Source organism: Peromyscus eremicus, chromosome 15 (assembly GCF_949786415.1).
Source record: "Peromyscus eremicus chromosome 15, PerEre_H2_v1, whole genome shotgun sequence".
In the NCBI taxonomy this organism is placed as follows: Eukaryota; Metazoa; Chordata; class Mammalia; order Rodentia; family Cricetidae; genus Peromyscus; species Peromyscus eremicus.
Window position 1 is genome coordinate 39,487,767 of NC_081431.1, and position 24,383 is coordinate 39,512,149.

The 24,383-nt window shown below is 46.8% G+C and overlaps 1 protein-coding gene across 1 annotated transcript in view; it reads right to left on the minus strand.

Annotated features, from left to right (window-relative positions):
* Positions 1 to 6,192: 6,192 nt before the first annotated feature.
* The window catches only part of Stx6 (syntaxin 6), a 40,080-nt gene continuing 21,889 nt past the window's right edge, over positions 6,193 to 24,383 (minus strand). The window contains exons 4-8 of the mRNA XM_059280381.1: positions 21,053 to 21,115; positions 17,693 to 17,815; positions 16,094 to 16,200; positions 12,132 to 12,226; positions 6,193 to 6,512 (exon numbers count right to left, since the gene is read on the minus strand). Of these exons, the coding sequence (XP_059136364.1) occupies positions 6,436 to 6,512; positions 12,132 to 12,226; positions 16,094 to 16,200; positions 17,693 to 17,815; positions 21,053 to 21,115 (465 nt within the window). The 3' untranslated portion in view covers positions 6,193 to 6,435. The remainder of the gene's footprint in view (positions 6,513 to 12,131; positions 12,227 to 16,093; positions 16,201 to 17,692; positions 17,816 to 21,052; positions 21,116 to 24,383) is intronic.

A 24,383-nucleotide genomic window follows, 5' to 3' on the forward strand; every position in this document is an offset into this window, starting at 1 on the left:
TGGGATTAAAGGCGTGCGCCACCACCGCCCGGCCGTATGTTAGTAATTTTAAAGTGTGTGTGTGTGTGTGTGTGTGTGTGTGTGTGTGTGTGTGTGTGCGTGCGCGCATTGCAGTATGTGTGTACAGAGGGCAGAGGAGGTCTTCAGGTGCCCCCTCTGTCAGTCTCCTTTAGCTCCTCTAGACAGGGTCTCTCACTGAGTTTAGAGTTTACTGGTTTTTTCAGCTGTGTTGGCCAGCAAGCTGCAGCGATCCTCTTATCTCCATCTGACCCCAATACTGACGCTACAGACAGGAGCTAGAACCTACAGACATGAGTAGCCATCCCCGGCTTCTATGTGAGTCCTGAAGAATGTGAACTCGGGTCCTTACGTCTACACAGTAAGTGCTCTTCTCCACCGAGCTGGGCCCCCAGCCTCCACATGTTCTATTAATTACACAGATGGGAAGGAGTGCATTTAACCTGAACAAGAACAAGGGGGCTGGGGATGTGTGGAGCACTTGTCTAGCATGGGAGGTGACCTAAGTTCCATCCTCCATTAAAAAAAAGAAAGCAGAAAGAAAGAAACATTCCGGACGAAGCTCTGGTCTCTCCATCTTGCTTTAATACAGAATTCTTTCACATGGCTACAATGCCACCTCAAGAGCAGAAGTATGAAATGTGAGCAACGGACTTCAAGAATAAAAACATCCTGTTAGGGGTGGCTCGTTATTTTACACAAGTATGTTTTACAAGTTTTCAAGTGTGTGATGTCATCGAAATGTAGGATTACCAAAGGATTATCAAAGCAGGGATGATTCTTTGAGGAATGTTTCCCTGTAGATGGAGGTCCACAATGCAACAGCAATGGTCCTCAATGCATACACTGGAGCCTGGGGGTGGGTGGGGTGGGGGGAACGGTGCCGGCCTCATCTCCAGACCTAATGATCCACAGAAAATGCACCTCTAATAAGCTGCTCTTTTGCTTTGTTTTTCGAGACAGGGTTTCTCTAGCTGTCCTGGAACTCACTCTGTAGGCCAGGCAGGCCACAAACTCACAGAGACCCAACTGCCTCTGCCTCCCAAGTGCTGGGATTAAAGACATGTACCACCACTTCCCGGCTCTAACAAGATTCTGAATCGGGGAGAGCCACCACATAAATCTACCTGTGGCAGAGGAGACAAAACTCTAGTCCTAGGGATCTGGCTCCCTCTTACCATGTTGTGGGGAAGCACAACCTGGACAATACCAGGTAAAGTTCTGATCCTGACCCCATACCACCGTGTACATCCTATTATGTAAAAGTTAAAACCCAGTAAAGCTATTATCCTTGGAAAAATATATAAGGGTTTATTCCCCACTTTTTGTCACTTACACATGCTAGTTCTGAATGGTACCAATCTCTGATTACCGTGAGCTGGGAAAGCTACTTCCACTTGTAAAACTCAAAGCTACCATCATCTACAGGGTTCCTTTGGCTTTTTCCTAGACGGCCCTCATAGCTGCTAGCATGATGAGGGCTGAGCCCAGCCAGGGCCAATTAGGAAAAAGTCAGAGGGAGCTAAAAACACTTTCCAAAGCTGCGATGTGACCTGGTGGATGTGCGAGGTCCTGGGTTCAATCCCAAGCCATGCCAACAGCAAAAAGAGAAAAAAGCAGAACAAAATAAAAAAGCAACTCCGAAGTCTCATCAGTGGATGCTGGCTACCCTCACCCGAGATGACCAGGGCACAGGCACTCTGCTTTCCCCGGGAATAAAGACACCTGCTTCTCCTGGGACAGAGCTCAGCTTCAGGGTCACACTTGCTGTTCACAAATTGATTCCAGCTGAATCTGCATTCGGCCAAGCCAGAATGAAAAGCCTGCTCTTGGTCCCACCCCAAGGCTCATGAAAGCTTAGATGGAGGGGGGGGGGGGTGGAGTGGAGGTGGGGGTGGGGGGTTCGCTTCCATCAGGGCAAGGGGGCAGGGCCCAGATATCTGGTCAGCAAACACTGAAGCCAGGTGGCCTTATTTCTAACAGCCCCCGAGGACCAAGTGGCCTTTCAGTAGACAATTCATAACCATAAGAAAACAAACTGCAAAATATACTTTCTCATAAAGCTCTGGCTGCAATTGGCAAACCAGGTCCATGAAATGTTCCTGTGAAACCCCAGCAGTGGGTGCCTGAGCAGCTAGTATGCACAACTAGGGGAAGAGCATTTCTGGATTAAGGTCAGAAGAATAGCACCAACATGTTAGCTGACAGCAGGGACACAGGCATGCATGTGCACACATGCGCACACACGCACACATGCACGTACGCGAGCTTTTTTCTTCCTTTCTCACCCTGCCCTGACAGCTGACTGTGACATATGGAGAACCTCCAAATGCAGCCAGCCAGCAGCCACCTGAACAGGCACGAAGCAACGCTTGGCTTCAGCGTTTGTCCCAAGGCAAAAACACACCATGGCGAGGAGTTGAGTACAAGTTAACATTGGTCTGAGTTTGTTACCAAGGCCAGCCTATAGTGCCTTGACTTGTCCTAAAAGGCCCCGGGCTCCCAATGGCTAAGCCCTGCGGCAATGGCTCTTCATCTTCTGATGGCACCCTGTCTCCTGTCCCACAGTCGACAGTGAAGACCGTATGGCAGAGGTGGCTCTTTCACAGCTTCATTTTGTCCTGGGTCACAGCCCTGCTGCTCAGGACACAGGAGCTCTTTCACTCCCAACTCACACTTTTCTGGATTCAAAACCAGGCAGCAAAGCTGCCCAGTGAGCTTTAGTAAGAAGTGGATGACAGCGGCATCCACGTTCATATACAACAGACCACTGTCATCTTTTTTCCTTTTAAAACAGTGTCCGTTTATGTACCTATTTATTGTGCACGTGCGCACACCCACAATGTAGCATGGGAAGACAACCTGTGGGAGTCGGCTCTCTCCTCCCACCAGGTGGGTTCTGGGGGTCAAAGCCAGGTCACCTGGCTTGGCAGCAGGTGCCCCTCACATTTCACCAGTCCCCACTGCTGTACTCTCAAGAGTGAGACCACCTTCAGGCTCAGCATGGTTTTTGGAGGTTGGGAGTTGAGTACAGACAGCTGGACATTTCAGACAGACCACCTCGTGTCTTACCACGCCCCCTCGGAAGCAAGGGTCCAGAGAGGATGCTTTGGCTGGGTCTCCAGTGGCCTAGGAAGGCCTCTTGTTAGGGAGTCTTCTCTTCAGGAACTGACTGTGGAGGGCAGGCCCAGCGATGGAGAGCTGATACATTTGGGAATTCTGGTTTTGCCTTCTCTCTACTTTTGATGGACAAAGTACACTTTAGAAAAATAAACAGAAACCCATCACTCCTACCATTTGGGAGAGAAGGCTATTCATCGAGAGAAAGGCAGAGGGAAGGGACGGGTTCCGTACTCCCCATCTGATACCCCGCTTTCCAGACCCTCCATGCCTGCTCTGCTGACAAAATCACCTTGTGGCCTAGGGTGAAGCCAAACCTCACCGAGTCCACAGAGGTGAACTCACTCCTCCCTTGAGCTCCGGATCTGCAGACGCTACGAATGCCCCTCTGGTCTCCCTCTGTGGGCAGAAAAATTTCCAAAGGGAAAACCTTGGCTGCAGCACCTTCCCTTACAGAAGGTAAAACACTCGATGGAGACAGACTCCTGCTGGATCAGACTGGATTTCTCTTCACAGCCCTTATTCGCACGAGGTGAGAAGGCATGGGAGTTGCCAAGTTGTTGGCTACCAGACCCACCAGTCTGTTTAACTCTGGCTAAAAGCAGAGAATAATGGGCAAGTTACCAAATTTCCCTGCTTCAGCTCTAGCATGAATTCTGAAATGGAAGAAAATACAACATGCATGCTCAGACATACACGACAATTCCCTTTGCCTCCCAGTCCAGAGCATAGATAGCATTGTGATTTCCCAACAAAGACAGGACCCAAAACGTGGGCTGAGAACTAAAGGTATTCTGGTTTTCCAGTTGGGTCTGCACTCTGGCAAATGCTCTCAATGGATCATCCTCCATCTCACCCCCAATCAGTTAAAGTAAAGTGTTCTTCCAGTAAACACACTAAGCTCTCTCTGTTATCCAGCATATTCTGCCAGTTCTTTAAACGTGATGGATGGAGGATCACGTGCAGAAGGCTGGGGGGTGGAGGGCATCTGCAAGAGACACTCCTGAGCAGTGTGGGCACCCTGCTGCCCACTTCCCTGTTTGAGGACACATGCTGGAAGAACCCTTCGGCTCTCTGGGTCACGAAGAAAGAAAGCTATGTCCTTGCTTTCTTTGCCACAATTTCACAGGAGCCCTGGCTCTGCAGTGACTGCCCGGGCACTAAAGGATGGGCCTGGACTAAGCCAGCTGCTGCGGGAGGATGTGGCCCAGGGAAGACCTGCATATCAAGTTGACCTTCTTTCTACATACTCCATGCTCAGCTCCAGCCTGTTTCAGGTCTACAGCACTGTTCAGCAAATAAACCAGTGAGGTCAACACGCCAGTTCAAAGTAGAGCCAACCAAACTAAGCCCCGAATCACGAAACTTCATCCCTGAACTGATGCGGAATCTTCCTGAAGAGTGGACATTTCTGAATGGGTCTGACACTCTTCTAAGAGCAGAAGAGCATGGCTTTAAGCAGGGTAATTTTAATTCTTTGACTGCTCACGGCTTTGTAATGTGGAGTGTGGGTTACAGTACTCAGACAAGGCCCACATTGATTTTTAACAAAAGGCTTCTATATTTTAATGCAAATCTAAGGACTATCTATGGTCTAAGTTCACAGAAGACTATTCAAAACCTTAAAATTCCGTGAAATATAAATAACACAGAAGCCTACATTGAAGCCCTTTGTAATATTCACATTTTCCCCTAATCTGAAAAGAAATAACGTCTCTCTATCAAACACCAGAGCTGGATGTAAACGTGGTGCTGACGACCCTCTTGGTTTTACAAATCTTTTAGCTTTCACCAACAGGTAGATTCCTTACCTATCATAATCCTAAACGAGTTAAAATAGCCTTCTTGTACAAACTGTTACAAATGTTTATTTAAAAGTGCAATTTAAAAGTTAGCTGGGCAAGCACATCACTGGGAATAACAAAACCAAAAGGGATCCAAAAATCAAAATCCCAAAGAATATGAACAACCCAGGATTTTTTCTTTTAAGTTGGCGTGCTAAGGAATGCACAGAAAGGCAAAGCAAGGGAGGTCAAAGGTCAAAGTCTGTCCAGATGCCGCTCTTGGCAGCACGGAGACGACCGGGCGGCAGCTCCTTGGTGAAAGGCCGGCTCTGGGCCCGAGAGCAACTTTAACACCAGGTTATGCATCAGGGAGGGATGTTATAAAATCCTCTACATGCGCGTACATCTGAAGTGTCTAAAACGTCACCTGAAGCCTGAGCTTAGTGTCAGCACTTCTGTTTCTTCAACCCAATCCACCATCTGTCAGTGGAGCTGGACTGGCTGGCTAGTCAAATGCACGCTGGCGTCAAGGTGCTTCTTAGAGAACCAAGTATCAAGTTCTCTTGCCCACCCACGCTATTACTCACAGAGTAAGGGACGTCTGGTCCAGAAGCAGTCTCTTTGCATCAGGACAGTGTCTACATAAATGTAATGAATGTCTGAGCCCTCCACCTCACTCTGAGTGCCACTGGAGTAAAGGCAGCTGAGGAGAAGGCATGTCCCACCAACTGAGAACTGCTGGGCTGTTCAGTGCTGTGTGGAGGGGCACTCATAATGCCCCCGCACCTCTGGGGAGAAATCCCTGGGACAGACGGTCAGCAGGTCCGGCCTGGCCTCTGGAGACATTGCCAGCCTCTCATTAAGCTGCACCAACACAGGGGCTGCTGCCCTCAGCTGCTCCTGTCCATTACAGCCATTTGTCGTCAGCACCCCAACCCTCCAGGGACTTAGCCCTGCCACAAACACATCTGGAAAAGCAACTTCATCTCAGCTCTTACCCAGCAAAAGGAAACACTGCACTTCTGTCACGAAGTGTTTCTGAGCCTTGCGTCCTCATCAACAGCCAGCTCTCAGGGGCTAAGAAATACAACAGCAGTGGGACACGTCCATCCCCAAACGCCCTCATCCTTGCCAGGCATCTTTTGAAGGGACAGCGGCACCCACCCATCTAAGCAGGGAGAGGGTCTGAGCAGAAGGAAGGGCTGCCAGGGAGCAGAGAATGAGCGACAGAGTAAGTGGGGCTGTCCTTTCTTCTGATGACTCGGTAAGGCAAAGCAGTGGCTAGCTGTCCTCAGAACCACCGGGCAGCGGGGCGTCTACTCTCCAGCAGGGAGTGCGGTCACCTCTTTCCTCTTCCACCCTTGCCCTTCCAGCGCTGGAGAGAGGCTGTCTCAGTGGTGGAGTCACACAGAGGAAGGGGCAGAGGTGTGTCGGGAGAGGAACGTGAGTGGCGGAGTGCTTGTCCCTCCTCTCCCCTGGGTCCGAGTGCAGAAAGGCCTGAGGAGGGCCGACGTCACAGCACCAGGAAGAGGATCAGCACGACCAACAGGATTGCGCAGAGGATGGCTATGGCACACCACTGGCGCCGATCTGGAAGGCAGGACACAGACGTGACCCTCACGGGTTAGGCACTCCCTCCCTGGGACGCAGGTTCGCAAACATGGCTAGCAGAGGAGGAGCAGAGCAGCCCCGCCCAGGCCCCAGGCCCCGCTGCTCTTCTGCCACTAAGTGCAGGCCCTGAGTCCACGGCCTGTGGCTCTCTGCGGCGGTCTGGGCACGGTGAAGGCTGCTGGCACTAGTGTGGCAGACAGAGTCCACCTGCTGCTGCCACAGAGTCTCCCGAAGAAATGTAACTCGGCAGTGCACACGCTCTCCATCAGTGAGGACGGGAGGGAGCGGGAAGGGGTGAAAGCCTCTGCCGTCACTTGAGGAAATGACAGCAGAGACCACAAGCTCCCACGACAGAGAACGAGAAACTCCGTACCACACCTAGTCAGGTAAGAGTCCTCAACCAGTCAGTGTGTTCAAACGGCCTACACAGTGTATCTGTGAAGGAAAGCCAGTGTCTTCTGTAACCTTCAGCCCTACCAACGCTTGTGAACAACTGGCACAGGATACAGAGGCTGGACTTCCTCTGTACGGGTGGGAGCAGGGAAGCCCTCACCAAGACAGAAGGACAGGGATGCCTGCTGCAGCCTGCCATGCTGGTGGGCGATACCAGCTGCCCCACCGGGCCCTTGTGAGGGGTTAATAACAACTATACCACATGCTGGCAGGGCCCAAGCTTGAGACGCTGAGACACCATCATCATTAGGACACATAAGGAACTTGGAGAGAGGTGGACCATGCAAGTGGCATCTCCACAGGCAAGTCCCAGTGGAGGATACAAAGAATGTTACTAAGGAGCTGGGCATGCTGGGCATGCTGTTAAGTCAGCACTAGGAAGGCTGAAACGGGAGGATTCCCACAAGTCGGCAGCAGCCTGGGCTACACAGTAACAAATCAGCCAGAGCTACACAAATTCTGTCAATAAACAAAAAGGATGACTGAGTATGCAGACTGTCCACTGCACTGGTGTGAGGACTGAGTCCAATACCCTGAGCCCAGGTGAAAATAAGGCATGGCAGCAGGAACCTAAACCCCCGGGGCTGGTGGGTAACAGGGGCAGGTGGGTAACCTTGGGACTTCACTGGCCAGCCAGTGGAGCAGAAATGACAAGTTTTCGGCCCTAGAAAATAATACTAATAAAGGAAAGTGGTAGGGAAGACAGCTGAAGCTGACCTCTAGCCCCCACCTGCACACGCACAAGTCACCGTCTCTGAAATGTAGCTGAAGCGGCAGATCGGAACAGCAGAATAAAGGGATGAGGCTGGCCAAGTCTACAGGAGAGCCTACAGATTCAGGAGCCACAGTTTGATGATCATCCTGTAGCATGGTCTGAATTTAAGAAAAATAACCATTAAAACTCTCCACAGAGCAAAACATGTACTTAGTAAATGCCACGGATATCAACATCTTAGAACTCTTCAGTGGCCAAAAGATGGGAACGCCAATAAGCACAGCCAATCCCTTTTTCCTGAACCAACACCTTGTCTACTTAGACACACCAGAAACTCACTGAGTAACTAAGACCCCGAGTCTACCCATTCCTTTTTGTCTGAAGCAGGATGGTCTGAAGGGTGTGAGAAGGCGGAGTAGGCCTCTCCCAGGGAGCAAACGCCGGTGTGTGGGAGGCGCTCGCTAGCTTTCTCTGATCTCTCTGGAGATACTGGACTACTGTTTGCAGTCCAGTGGAGGACCGTCCCTTATCACTCGGTCCTAACGAGAAAAGGTGAGCACAGTAACAAAAACAGTCCTTCTTCTATCTTCCAGAGAAGTAAAGCCACAGGAGGGCAGGCTGCCCCCCTAACAACAGAAAACCTACAGTAGACAAACAGTGGGAATCACACAGCAGAGCAGAGCAGAGCCCTTCCCCTACCTTACCCCCCCACCCCCCCCCCAGCAGTGACCACTAGAACCAGTGTGGAGCTGGGAAGCCTGAGCTGTAACCGACCAGCTGCTGGGGAGTCTGTGTGGACAAGTCTAGATCTCACCAGTTAAGGGAGACACATACTGCTGAGCTTTACTTCCAGAAGCTCCTCAGGCAGCCTGACAGAATGGGGGAGAAGTGGAAACACGGTAAGATGCTGGCTATGTCATGCTCCTCACTAGACCATTACCAACATACACATGGGCCAAACATCACTGTGTGGTTCATAAATATGTACAAATATGTGCTGACTCCAAAAGTTAAATGAACCAGGGAGTTTTAGAGAAGCACAGCTCTCCTGTATGACAGGATAATGATGCATACATGTATTTTTGTCAAAACCCATACATGGGCGTGGTGTGGTGGCACACACCTTTAATCCCAACACTGGGAGGCAGAGGCAGGTGGATCTCTGTGAGCTGGAGGCCAGCCTGAGCTACAGAGTGAGTTCCAAGCCAGCCAGGGTTGCACAATGACACCCTGCCTCAAAAACAGAAGAAGGAGGAAGAAGAGGAGGAGGGTGAGGAGGAGGAGGGTGAGGATCGAGGCCAGTTGTGATAGAGCACACCTTTAATCCCAGCACTTGGGAGGCAGAGGCAGGTGGATCTCTGTGAGTTCCAGGACAGCCTGGGCTATGTAGAGAGACCCTGACTCAAAAAGCAAACAAAAAGAGGAGGAGGAGGAGGAGGAGGAGGAGGAGGAGGAGGAGGAGGAGGAGGAGGAGGAGGAGGAAGAAAGGAAGAAAGCTCATTAATATAAAAACGTAGTAATAAATCACTGTTATTAAAAACAACTGACGCTTACCCAGGGCAAAGGCAGAAGATTGCTTCCTCCTTCCTCCCCCACAACCTCACACATACTTCCTGCCCCTCCCCGTCCAGTTCCTCAACATTCTAAGTGCCAGATTTCCTAGACTCTCTCGGCCTTGGACAGTCGCACGTTGATAGAGCACAGGCCTAGTCAAGCAGACCACCAGAGGAGCTCACCCGGCCCAGGCCTGCACTCTCAAGGCCACTTTCCTTTGAAGTGCTAAGCTGCTTCTACAGGGCATGAATGAGGTAACCCTAGGGAGCTATTACCCTAGCAGACTTCTGAGCTCTTCCTCGGGTATGGCTCCAAGCACACCGGACGGGACGGCCCTAACTACAGCAGCAGGCAGCAGGCCTGCATCTCCAGCTGAGCCTGCGTTCCACCACCAAGCTGCACCTACAGCAGAGTGTGCTTCAGTTGAGCGGAACAAAAGGAACTACGATGTAGTTTCCTTCTCAAAATATTTTCCTGTCTTCAAGAGAAGAGATGTATCCCAGACTGCTGATCGGGGAGGGGGTCTCGGCTTTATTCAAAGGAGTATTTTTCCTCTGGGTAAGAGAAAGGCAAATTAGTGTCTCTCTTGGGTCGTTTACAAAAGTGAGTGTGGTGTCTTGGCCCATTTCTCCCATGAAGCAGCCGGCCAAGAATGGCCGGGAGGGCCTGGCTCTAAGGAGCTGCTGATGTGGGCTCAGGCCTGCCCCCCAAAAAACTCTGGTGTTCTCAGACCATCTTTACATACAGGTTTGAGAACAAAGCAAGGAACTTAACCAAAAGTTATGGACAAGAAAGAGACAATTACAACACACTGAAGTGATACCATAGCAGTATTTCTTTGGTAGCAAGCAAAAATTAAAATGAAGGGTCTATCATGCTAACTGCTCTATTACCTGGCTCTTTCTGTACACAAATATAACCAAACATCTCATGTTGTTTCCCAAACTTTTCTTCCTGGCAATAGCAGAATAAAGCATGAGAAAGCCTTGGTGTTACAAACTCACTATCAGGCCTTTTCTAAACTATTCACACCCAGAAAACAAAAGACCCGGGTCACCTCTGTTCACCCACTCTTCCCTGGCAGACGTGAGGCAGAAGTGGCTACTTGAGGCTACAGCTAACACATAGACCAGTGAGAGGCCAGTGTTGAAACTGGTTATGAACACTTCCTGAAGACAACTTTCTTGGTTTTTAAATAACAGGGTACTGAGGAGATGCCTCGGTGGGTGAAGCGTCTGCTGGTTAAGCATGAGAGCCTGAGTTTGGATCCCCACAGCCATGTAAACCCCAGGAGAGTGGCATGTGCCTATCTATAACCCCAGTGCCTGGGTGGGGGAAGGGCAAGGGAGCAGAGACAGGTGGATCAGCGAGCTCACACTGGTCGGCCAGTCTAGCCAAAATGGTGAGGCCCTAGTTAATGAGAGACGCAGTCTCAAAAGAGGAAGGCTGAGAGGCTGGCAAGAGGGCTGAGTGAGGAAAGGTGCTTGCTGCCAAGTCTAAAGCCTGAGTTAGATCTCCAGACCCCACAGACTTCCTCAAGCTGTCTTCTGACCCACATGTGTATACACATACACAATACATAAATAGTAAAATTAAAATCATCTCTAGTCTACACACACACACCTACCTGCAAAAACACACGTACACACATGTATACCACATACAAACATAAAATTTACAAACAAATACATAAATAAAGTGGAGGACTAACTATATAGGTGCAGGAGAGAACAGAGGAACCAGACAATGCATTCAAACTCTTCTCTAATTCCAGGGAAGATACACTGAGCTGGTGCCTGCTTCCTGTATACTCACAGCTTAGCAAAGAACCTGCTTGAAGCATAAAGGCATTTGGCCTCGAGAGAAAGGAAGTAAATCTAGATATGAGTCTCTTTTGGTTTGGATTTGATGGTTCCTTGTCCTTTAGGGTCTTTTCTACCTTGCAACAGTTAAAAATATTTACAGAGCATAGATATACTGTTAAACACCTTTGCAATATTATTCATTCAATGCAGATCACAATGCAGAATGTGAACTGCTGCAGATTACACAGGCGTTTGTATTTTAATCTTCCATGTCACATGTACCTGACAACAGAAAACCCACAGAGGAATGAGATGTCAGGAAGGGGAAAGAGTCTCTCGATGAGAGGCATGCTACGGCCCCAAAGTACTCAAATTACCTCCAGAAATATCTCAGTTCTTCCTTTCACCAAGCAACCCCCTCCAGGTAAAGAGGAGATACTGGATAGTGACTTAAAATATCCTGTCTGACAAGGAAGGCGATTTATAGTGATCAAAAAACTGTAGTCATTAGAAAACATCTTCAAACACAGAAACTGACATGAAAACTTACTTCTCCACCCCCATCGTGGTACACATTTGCTAGGATGTCACTTTATAAGGCTTTCAGAGTCTAAAGTAGGAGGTATTTTTCTAATGATGAAGGAAGGTAGTTCAAAGGAAGGAACAACCTGGTATATCAGCTGTGGCTCTAAGTAAGATCCCCACGGCTAGTGAGATGCCTGCTGCCATGCCTGATGCACGCATGTGCTGTGGCAAGTGTGCATCCACATGCATATACACGCTAAAATAAAAATATCAAAAGAAAAACATTTAAGTTCTCTAATGCGGCAAGAGAAATAGAAAAATGTAAAAAAAGGACTTTGTAATTGCAAGGAAGTTTCTCCACCATGAGAATATTCAACAAGCGTTGGGCACAAAACCCTTCTCCAAAGTTTGATCACGAGCAGTTATGGTCTCTACACACGAGCGTTCCATTTATGACCCTAAAGTAACACAGACAAATCTGCCACAGGCAAGGGAATGTCACAGAGTGTTAAGTAGGAACTCCCAAGAGTAGTTCCACATACATACCACTGGTCATGTGAGACACTTTCGCAAGTTTCTTCATCACACTGTCCAGTCGAGACTGAGTGCTCTCCAACTCATGAGAGAAGTCATCCAGCATCCTGGAGAGGAGGAGGAAAAAGCAGGTGGTGAGCAGAACCTTGTCTTTGCTATGGATGAAGTTAGGTCTAGGCCACCATCTCCATAAAGACAAAAAGAGGCCTCTGGGACTCAGGATTGCATTCTATTACCCTAAATCCTTGGGACAACGTAACATTTTTATAAATTTGGGAAATCTACGGGTTTTTTGTTTTTTGTTTTTAAGATAAGTTACATATGCTATAGATTAGTCAATACCCCTTAGCAAGGTCTGGCGTAGTTCCCATAATCAAGCATGCTTGTATGTCTGCAGAACCCATGAGGAATCAGCGCTACAGACAGTTCAGCTGAGGTTTTTCCATCACACAAATCTGCTGCAAATTAAATCCTTGGATTTGTAGATTTCAGATTCACAGACAAGGCAGTTCGGCTCTGAGTATACAACACTACCAGCTCAGGCCATCAGAGAGCTGGCCTTTGTGTCTTGCTGCCTGGAACAAGGCACCCTATACAACTCTGAGAACCTCACAGTACAAAAAAGCACTTTATGTCAGATTCTCCTTTAAAGCACTCTTTCTTATTGTAAGTTAAAAGCCAGAGGCCTGACATCCCTGATAGTGTACGGGGTACGGTGTGGATGGTGGATGTGTGTGTGTGGTGTGTGTGTGGGTGTGTGTGTGTGTGCGTGCGCGCGCGCGCGCGTGCGAGAGACAGAGAGACAGAGAGAGACAGAGAAAGAGACAGAGACAGACACTCCATCTCTTCAGACAAGTGGTGTTTCTCCAAGGAGAACTGGAGAACCAGCTCAGGAGGCCACTGCTGTGTGTTATCCAGCACGGTGCTGGATAACACAGCACTGAATACTGCGCTTGTATTCTAGCAACCCTTACTTCGGCAATTACTGCACATTCCAGACTTCAACTTCTGACTAGAACATGATTAGTCTGAGGCTCAAATTAACACGCCAATTAGTACCAGGGCCTTCCTACAAAGACCTTACTTACTTTAACAGTGTCACCGGCAGCTAGAAAGCCTTGGTCTGGGTGCAAGCCCATAGAGGACACGTGGCAGTCCCTCGGGATCTGAAGCCACCAACCCCTCATTAAGTTACTGCCAAACTCCACACTGACAACTAACTAAGTCAGTCTTTGTTCTACACCTGAGTTCTCAGATTCAAACATGTTTAGCTCATCTCAGACTCTGGCAGCACTTTGGTCCTGTAGCTGGCAGGCATCTCCAGGCCAAGCACTGGAAGACAAGAGCTACTTGTGTGTGCTGGGTGTGACTTTTCTTTCTAAAGCTGAAACAGGCATGTCACTCAATCTTCAGTCAAGTACAGCCACAGCCAAGGTTCTGCCCAACAGAAAGACCATGAGGGTCACAAATGCCACTTTGCATTTTCTGACAACTATGCTTTTAAAAAGGTTTAAAAAAATTGAACCAGGATCTCTCATGTAGTCCAGGCTGGTCTCACACTTACAAGGATGATCCTGAACTTCTGATCCTTCTGCTTCTCCCCCCAATTGTGTGAACCACCACACCTGGCTAATGCACTGCTGGGGACTGAGTGCAGAGTTTCGTGCACACTCAACTGAGCTACATCCCCAGCCTTTGGAATTCATTTTTAACAATGTTTATCTCATCTACTATATCCAAAATATCATTTTGACATGTAATATAAAGATTATTAATAAACTCTTCCACCCCTTTGCAAACTGTAGCATTCACTTTATGCTCACAACACATCTTAGCTCAGTCTGGCCACATTCCACATGCTCAGTAGCTACATGGTGGCTAGTCTCCTATACTGCATAGAGATCAGCTCAAGGCCCATATTTCTTCTCTTTTATTTTTACCAGACACAGGAACTCCCAGTTTAAATAGGAAAACAGTCTGAGAGGGACTTTATGTTAAACTATGGTTCTCTTCTGTTCCCTCAGTCTTCCCCTGACTTCAGCCTCTTCTGGTACTTTCTCCACTTCTGAAGTAGCATGCTTGTATCTTACGATGCTGACTTTTGTCCTCAGACTTCCCTTGATGGTGCAGCACTATTAGATTAGGATTTAGCTCTAGTCCATGTAATTCCCACCTCTGAATCCTTCCCACTTCTCTGATACAGTGTGACACTATTGGATTAGATCAATACTCAACATTAAGTCACCTAAGTGCAGACTAGTCACAGCTGAGGTTTGTGGTTGGAGTCACACTGTTTCTTGTTCACACCCCACTGGCTCAGGGGGCAGCTTTCTTTGGCCTGTTGAATCCACAGCCAGCCGCCAGCCTGCTGTCCATCATCTACACTGGTATAACTGATGCTTCCTGTTCTATGTTCTCTGGAGGTTTTAAATCCTTGCAAAAACATTTCTGTTACTGCTGTGGGGACTTTGAAAGGAATGGAGCTACAGACTCCTCAGCAGCATCTTTAACAAGCTGTATCTCAGGTGGTCTCTATTCTCACACTGCCTCACCAACAACGTGGCTCAAGCCCCTCTCCATTTGAAACAGAACTCAACCTGTGTGTTTGGGTACCTGTTACTCTAGATTCCCATCTGGCATACCCGCCTGGCTCCACTCTGGTATATCATCCGAATCCCAGCTCCGGCTCATGCCGTCACTCCAAACTCCGCCTCCCCGCCCTCCCACCACACTGAAGAGGCAAAGCCCTGCCTTCTCACCACACTGACAAAGCCCTCTCTGCTGTCCACTGACTCCCTCGGGACTTCTGCTCTCTCTCTCCCCATGCTAGACACTCGACACCTTGTTCTGTGCACACCTGTACCTCTGAGCCTCCCTCCTACACACCTGCTGACATCTTTGCAGAGTCACCAGCTCACTCAACCACCTCCCTTCTCAGCATCCCTCTCTCTTGGGAAAGACAGGGCTCTCCAGTCAGCTGAACTGGCCTATCACAGTTAACAGTGGCTCTCTCCCCACCACCACCAGGAGACTACTTCCTTCATCTGTACAATGTGTGCTGTACCTGGGAAGTGACAGACACTCTGAATGGCAGGCAGAGTCTACCCAGCTCGCTCCTGTATCCCCAGAGCCTCCCAGACAGCCTGGTGCAGACAAGTACCCAGGAAGAACTGAGAGTGAGCATGTGTAACAGTGAAAATTAAGAGCGGGTAGAGTTCCTGAACCATCTTAGTAGACGCCCCACCCACCCAGGAAAAAAAAGTAGAATGGTATTATGTGGCAGCATTCAAGAAAGCTATCTTTGTTTATCATTCTTTTAGAGTGTAAAAGACAAGGCTCTTAAGCAAAAACAACTTTTAAGAGTTATGTTTCGTTTTTTTCTTTGTTTTGAGAGGGAAGACTGTTTTTGCTAGTTAAAATCAAATTTAAATGTTCTTTTATAAGATTGTAATTTATGTTTAGTGTAGTAGGGCCCTGGGATGACAGCTGAGATTCCTAACACCACCTTCACAAGTCTCTTCAGAGCACTGTCTCCAGAGTCCTATCTGTATGCCTCAAGAATCTACTCAGAGAGCCAGGCCATGGTGGCACACACTTTAATCCCAGCACTCAGGAGGCAGATTCAGGAGGCTCTCTGTGAGTTCAAGGCCAGCCTGCTCTACGGAATGAGTTTCAGGACAGCCAGAGTTACACAGAGAAACCCTGTCTCCAAAACAAAAAGAATTTGCTCAAAGAATTTTGTGAATCTTTTAAACAAATTTTAAAGTAACAGCTTTGCCTAAACAACTATTGTGAATTTTATCTGGTAGATTTGCTTCTCTGGGGGAGCTAGTCTGTGTAACAAAGTAAAAACTGTAACTCTAAGTTGCTTTTTCTCTTTCCCAGCCATGTACTTCACTGCTAGGCTCTCAGGGTCTCATGGGATGGTTCTCCCCCTCCGCATCACTGCAGATAAGGGCATTCTCACTACTCACACTGCCTGTTCTTCCAGCTCCCCTCCGATGCGCTGGGACATGTTCTTCAGCACCCCGATGCTGCCAGAGACCAGCTCCAACTGCTCATCCTGCTGTTCCACAATCAACTGGTGCCAGAGAAACGGAAATAAGCAATTAAAATCCATCTTACCTGGTTCCAAGCCCAGCACTCCAGCAGCTGCTAGTTTCTTTGCCAGCTTGGGACAATTCACATTCAAAAGCAAAGCCCAGAATCAAAGAACACAGACCATTGCCTCTGAGAACACACTGCTCCAAAGACTGGATTGTCAAGCTACCCATATCGCCTGCTGATCCAACTTGTGAACAGTCAGCAGGGCTTGAAACCACCAAGAGAGATTTACTCTGCTTGGCTGAGGTCCAGTAAGGGAACAGACGTCGGCCAAAGGCACACAAGCATATGACCACCACACCAGGGGTTGGTTAGGATGAGGAAGCCCACTGCCAAGATCGAGGTTTCAACACAACACACTGCCACAGCATGCGTGAAGGAGAGCCTAGCAAATCTCCGGATGTGGGAGGACTGCAGAGAGCCCTTTTCTTCTTCCTCAAGGACAATAACTCACCTCGATGACAACTGTGGGCTAACAAAGGCCTACTTCGATTGTGCTGTGGTCCCCTTACTCTCTATTAAAACCTTTGCTTCACTGGAACATTTTGAGAGCAAACAACTAGTTAGGCCATCACGATAATGTAAATACAACAAAATAACACAGAGTCTACATATAGACATAAAACAGTATTTACGAACCATGGTTTCAGTGGACAGGTGATTCCAATATCCTGATACCTACATAACGTAATCGCTAGCTTCCTCTTACCAGCATTGCTAGCCATCAAAGCAAGATCTCAGGCGGGCAGGTGGCCCAAGCCGAATATCTCAGCACACATGAAGCTAAAGCAAAAGAACTATGAGTTCAAGGCCAGCCTGGACTACACAGCATGACTCCGCCTCAGTAAAACAGTAACAATAAATATATAAATAAAGAATGTAACAACATGGGGACCAGCTCCTTTTCCTTCTATACCTCAACCTCCATCAAAGCAACTGGTTTTTAAATATAATGGAACAAATGAACGACTTTTAATGGACAAAACAAGAACTCAATGTTTCTGAAAGCATCTTCGTTAAAATAAACAAAATTCTGAATATACAAGGGGGGAAGAGGGATTGTTTTCTCTTTTCAAATCCTTGGCCTTATTTGGAGGTAGCACACATTTTTAAACTCTGCACCCAGAAGGCAGAAGCAGGCAGTTCTCTGTGATGGGGGCCAGCCTGCCAACCAGAGCTATACACTGAGAACCCATCTCAAAACAGCAACAAAGCCTGCACAAACCCTGGCCCTGGCCAGCTCTGATGGCAGCTCTGTGTTTTCTGAGGTCTGATCAAGTCTAGTTCTCTGGGACACCACACTTCAAGATGTTAAACCGTGTATACAATCATTACACACCCGACAACCAAGCACAGGACACGCTCAGGTCTAACCTGCTTGTCCTAAGTACTAGCCTGTGGCTGGCAGAAGAGTCAGGGGAGGCACCGTGCCCGCCACCTCCGGAACCTTGACGGGCTGTTCTCAGTACCTGCTGCTGTACCTGCTGCTCCTCGATGAAATGGGAGTTGGCCAGCTGCAGCCCGCGGTCAAGGCGGCCGGATCGGTCCGTCACTCCAGTGTTCCAGGTCTGGCTGCTGTCTCCTAGAAGCGCCTGTGTGAGCAGGGACACCCAGTCAGGAGAAACACTCAGGAGCTATTGCTGAGCACTTAAATGGTCCTTAAACCTGGACCAGGCTTTGCTGTGGCAGTGCAGGCTGGTGCCTGGTGGAACGGTTTGAGCAACACCAGGAAGGGGTCTCTCTGTCTTCGAGACATCCGGATGAGCCTCACGGAGGGACTCTGCTCCTAAGGAGAGCAGCTAGGGGAAGACGAGAAGGAGCAGTGGGGAGCAGCGTTAGGGCAGGCTGGCTAAGGTCTAGTCAAGTATCTGCCAAAGGCCCATGAGGTAAAGGCCACTTTGGCCACTGACTAGCTTCTTTGAAGGGTTCAAGGTAGAAGGGGACAAGCTGACCAATAGCCTTTCCTAGCTATAGCTTCAAAAAAGAACAGGAGGAGAGGTAGATAAGAACAACAAAAACAAACAAACAGCCCAACAAAAACAAACCCAAGCAAACAAGAAAAATAGACTTGAAGGAATATTCTACCTCACCAAAAGAAACTCAAACAAATCAGAACTTAAATTCAAGTTTAAGTTCTAGGTGATAGCTGTATATTTTTTAAAGGATTATATTTTAACAATTAGAAAGGAGTTTCTTTTCTATTTTTATCATTTTTAATTATGTGTTTGTGTGTGTGTGTGTGCGCGCGCGCATGTGGGTACGTGCATGCGGGTACGTGCATGTGGGTGAAGGCACTGGATCCCCCGGAGCTAGGCTTACAGGTAGCTGTGAGCTGCCTAATATGGATGCTGAAAGCTGAAGTCAAGTCTCAGTCCCCTGGAAAAACAGCAAGGGCTTGTAATCTCATCTTTCCAACTCCCAAAGGGGTTTCCAGTATACAAAACTCTGCCGTTTCTTAAAATACTTTCAACAACCAGGCATGGTGGCTTGTGTCTGTAATCCCAGCACTCAGAAAGCTAGGGCAGGAAGATTGTTTTTGAGTTTCAGGACAACCTGGGCTACATAGGCTAGCCATAGCTACATGCATGGCAAAACCCTGTCTCGAAGCAAACAAAACAATCCCCTCCCCCTAATCAATAACTGACAACATTTTTAAATGAAGAGGTTTAATTTGAAATGTGCTGCCAGGCGTGGTAGCCACTTGGGAAGCAGAGGCAGGTGGTTCTCTGTGAGTTCAGGGCCAGGCTGGTCTATACAGTGAGTTTCAGGACAACCAGCACTATGTAGAAAAACTCTTTCTCAAAAAAACAAAAAACAAAAAACAAAAACAAAAACAAAAAAAAAATAGGCCGGGCGGTGGTGGCGCACGCCTTTAATCCCAGCACTCAGGAGGCAGAGCCAGGCGGATCTCTGTGAGTACAAGCACTCACCTGGACTGCAGAGTGAGTTCTAGGACAGGTTCCAGAGCTAAACAGAGAAACCCTGTCTCTAAATAAATAAAAAATAAATAATGTTGAAGCACGTTAAGGATTACTCAGGTGTCTACATCAATGTCATTTATTTACTTATTTGTGAGACAAAGTTTCACTACATATCCCAGGCTGGTGCTGAGCCCACACCATGTGGACTGACTGGCCTTACACTTGTAGCCATCCTAGGAGCACAAGCAACCTCCTAGCTACATCAAAATTCAGACATGACCGTGTCATTATCAAGGAGCCTGGAGACCTGTAAAAGGACAATAAGTTATTAAGAGTCTTTAGCCGGGTGGTGGTGGCGCACGCCTTTAATCCCAGCACTCGGGAGGCAGAGCCAGGCGGATCTCTGTGAGTTCGAGGCCAGCCTGGGCTACCAAGTGAGTTCCAGGAAAAGGCCCAAAGCTACACAGAGAAACCCTGTCTCGAAAAAAAAAAAAAAAGGGTCTTTAGCAGACACCTGGCTCACAGGAGGTGCCTGAAGAGCAAAAGGTGCTGGGGGTCTGTCAGCAGGAGCAGAATTGGGGGGGGGGGGGGGAGTGGCAGAGTTGAGGAAAGCTGTCTAGAAGCTAATGTTTGTCTAAATGTCTGCCGAAGGCCAGGTGGTAAGGCCTTGGGCCCTAGCTTGTGGCACTCCTGAGAGGTAATGGAATCTTTAGATGTGTAGCTAATCACCGTAAAATCAGTACACAGATGAACCGGTATCCAAAAGCGTCTTCTTGCAGTAGATGGTAATTAACCCACGCTGGACAACATGCAGAGTCAGATTCTGGAGCACGTAGTCCTAACTCAGATGTCTGTATCATCCCCCTCCCCTCGAGGCTCAGGGACCTACACAGAAGAGGAGGTGGAAAAGATGGCCAAGGCCAGAGATGGTGGGTGACTCCAAGGAAACACCATCATGCAGACACGACAGGGCTGATGTACATACGGACTCACGGCAACTATGACAGCACGGACAAGCCCTGCCAGGGTCACACCAGACAACATCCCGGCATGGAGAAGAGGAAGTGGACACAAAGTCCCATCCCTAACAACGGTATTCACCACTAATGATGCTGGGAGAGTGAAGACCCCTTTTCTTCAATGGAGTGGCACCGGGCACTATTAACCACACTCTAGGGCAGGCAGGCCACATGCTCAGGATGTGTTCACCAACACAAAACGGACTACATGTTGTTGGCTTTGTGCGTGTGTGCTCCAGCTTGCCTTTTTGTTTGGTTTTGGTTTTGGTTTGTTTTTTGGTTTTTCGAAACAGGGTTTCTCTGTGTAGCCCTGGCTGTCCTGGAACTCACTCTGTAGACCAGGCTGGCCTCGAACTCAGAGATCCTTCTGCCTCTGCCTCCCGAGTGCTGGGATTAAAGGCATGCGCCACCACTGCCCAGCTTGGCTTCAGTTTTTTAAGAAAAAGAAAGAATATGAAATGGAGTGGGTAAGGAGGGGGAGATCTGGGAAGAGTCAGGAGATGGGCAAACAATATGAACAAAATACATTGTATAAAAAGAAAAATTTCTAAAGAAGTGGAATTAGTGAGTTTTGTGTTTTGCTGTCATGATGCCACATGCCCAAAAGCATTGAGACTAACCAATCATGGATAAAACCTGCCAAATGAGCAATGATATAACTCTGTTCTCTATAAGCTGATCAGCTCCAGAGTTTGTTATGGTGGCTTAAGTACTAGGAACAGGCAATAACAAACAAAAGACGTCACAACACCTACCCCATCACCCCTGGGCCAGTGTACACAGGTCCTGTTCTTCATCACACGATCCAGGGATGGCCAGCAATTTCAAATCCCAAATGTCTAGACACATATTTTCTTTAACGGACACTTACATTCTGATGCTTTCTCACCTGTCTGTTTTTCCTTTCAGCCAGTGCCTGCACAGATGAAGCTGACATCTGATCCTTCATGTCCTAATGAGACAGAAAGGGCAGAAAATAAAAGGAAAAATACCCTTAAAGAAAATCATGGCTAGTATTTCCCATATTAGCAAAATACACAATTGATTGTTGATCTTCAAGCAAAAAAGACAGCATTCTTTGCTTTTATTTTCAATTTCAAACACAAAAGAAATAGGAAAGACCTTCCCTTAAAAACAGGTCATTCAGACACTAAATTTAACTAGACAGAGAAAGGCAACTATCTATCAGACAGAATCAGGGCTCTCTGAACTTTCCTGAGAAGCCAAAGAGCGGATGGGATCTCCATTTTTCAGGCTGAGGGGTCTAGGTCCAGAAAGACTGATATCTTCTCAAAGTCAAACAGCCAATAAAGGACAATGTGAAGGTAGAAAACCTAAAGCCTGCGCTCAAGGACCATGTACACACATGTAAACCTGCTCTTCCTAAAGTGCACTTACCATTACTACCACGAAACTCTTGCACGTCCACTTACTTCTGAGTTGCATTCATTTACGGGACAGACTGTTTCTAACAGCACAGTGTGTTTCTAAAGTATTAGCAAAAATCAGGATATGTTATTTAACCTTAAGCAAAACTTCATTAAATATGAGTCATTTTAACTCTTACATTTAACTATAATGGAAAACACTTAAAAAAAATCTAAAGTAAATATGTTGTAATTGCAATACAATTTTTCTTTAAAAAAAGTCAAGATACTTTGGAATTTTGTTTTTTTATGAATGCTTTTCTCTGAATTTCTGAATTTCCTGAAATTTCAAGTGTACTTATTCTTACAGATGCAAATGTTAGGGTATTCAACTTTTGTTGTTGTAAACAGGGTTTTACTCTAGGGCCCTGACTGGCATGGAACTCACTACATAGACCAGGCTAATCCTGAAATCAGAGATCTGTGTGTCTGTTTCCCTGTACTGGGATTAAAGGTGTGCACCATCACACCCTGCCAGGTACCAAGACCTAAGCCAAGTGAGTGCTAGATCAGGCATGCCATGGCTTTAAAATTCCTACTATGGCTAATTCTGAAAAACCACCCTGCTTCAACTTTCAAAGTACCTGATCATTCATTCAGCAAGCATTTACTGATGTCCAATATATACCAAGCATGACAGGTGACATGTTTAGTTCTCTGCTCCCTGGAACTCACACAGTGAAGTATCCAACTCACATACCCAAGAAGTTACTAAAAATGCCCTTCTCTCTGTCCCATCCTGATCTATGCCACAGGCTCTTTATGGCAAGTCTTTATTAACAAGTCTCTCTGGGGAGTCTTAAGACTGAAACTTGAACCAGGAGATGGTGGTGCATGCCCTTGATCCCAGCACTCGGAAGGGAGAGGCAGATCTCTGTGAGTTTGAGGCCAGCCTGGTCTACAGAGCAGGTCAGCCAGGGATACACAAAGTAACCCCATCTCAAAAAACAAACAAAAGAGACTGAAACTTGAGAACCTCTGCTATATACAAATTCTAGAAACCTCAAGACAAGATGGTTATGACAGCATATCCTGGATGGCAGAATTCCCTTTATATTTATCAACTAAATTAGTTTAAGATAACATTTATTCAATCCAGAAATTACATTTATTTAATGTACATTACTATTGAGAAAGAGCAGTATCAGATATAGTCTCCAGTTCGCCAACTTTATAACAGTCTTTCTAAAACAATTCTAAGTCTTTCTAAGAAAACAATGTGCACAATACTTCCATAATGGAATCGTTGTGCATATAGAGACTGTGGCACCTTAGCCTTCAAACCTTGTTTGTAGAATTCGTTAGCTGTCTAAAGTTGGATGGTGGGGTAGGCAATGACTTGAACACACCTCCAACAGGCTCCTGAAGTACTCTATAAGCCTGCTTCATGCTTCTAGGTGCTGCTCAAATGGAGTATCCCTGTAAATAAACTCAAACTGCTTAGGACATGTGACGTTTTCTATATTGTTGTATGTCAATAAAGTATTTAAGACACTAATACTGCTCCCATATAATGGATGGATGGTAACAGGACGAACTCTTTGAAAATGAATTTTGTTGTTTTGTATCAAACAATTTAATAATATTTGCTGCCAGCTGGGAGGTGGTGGTGCACACCTTTAATCTTAGCACTCGGGAGGCAGAGGCAGGTGGATCTCTGAGTTCGAGGCCAGCCTGGTCTACAGAGGGAATTCCAGGATAGCCAGGGATACACAGAGAAACCCTGTCTTTAAAAAAAAAAAAAAAAAAGTTCCCTGTTTTGACTCCATCAATAGCAATTTATGTAAATACATTAACCAAAACAGATGTGTAAACAATTTTCTGCAGCGTCATTTACAATATAAAAGTAGAAAGAAGGAACATGTCCAAATAAGGGGAAAGAACGTACTAAACTCATACACTACAGATACACAGCATGCTTATCAGGAGATTCCTTTCTGAAAGCAGACAATATGTGAAGGACCCAGCCCACTAGTGACCAAAGCAAACCTCGAGGCCTTTTCCCAGTTAGACCAGGAGAGACCAGTTCGGGACTCAGCAATAGATGACTGGGCTAAGCTGGGAGGCTTCCTACATTCTATTTCTTCTGAGCATTTGCATTAGTAACTCACAGGGCCACTGTAGTAATTCACAGCGATCACTAAAATGGGCACATACGTAAGTATGCAGCCACTAAAAAGGATTATCAAAATTTGCTTCTGTCCAACATAGAAGTCACAGCAGCTGTAGTTCCTTCAAACAAGGTCAGTACATTATTTTAATTAACTAAAGTAAATTCAGTTATTGGTAAACTCTTTTAAGCATGCACATAAGTTGAGTTTGTAAATCTACTTTTCAATTGCAAGTTTTATAAAGTTTAAATGAAGACTGTTACTTTCTCTTTTGAGACAGGGTTTCTCTGTGTAGCCCTGATTGTCCTGAAACTCGCTATTTAGACCAGGCTGGCCTCAAACTCAGAGATCCACCTGCCTCTGCCTCCCGAGTGCTGGGATTAAGGCATTCATCACCACTGCCTAGCAAAGACTATTATTTTCAATAAAAATTTCACACTTGAACTAAAAATTTAGTTTTTTTTAAATTTTTTAAAAAAATTTAGAGTTTTTAGTATAACAAGTTAAAAAAAATAACTTTAACCTCTAATATTTCTTACATTGGCTATATGTTCAAATGATAATCTTTTGGCTATAGTAAGCTAAATCAAATATATTAAACTTGTTTTTCTAATGAGGCTACTAGACATAAATGGTTCACACTGTATTTCACTTAGACAGGGACGTTCTACATCTATCTGAA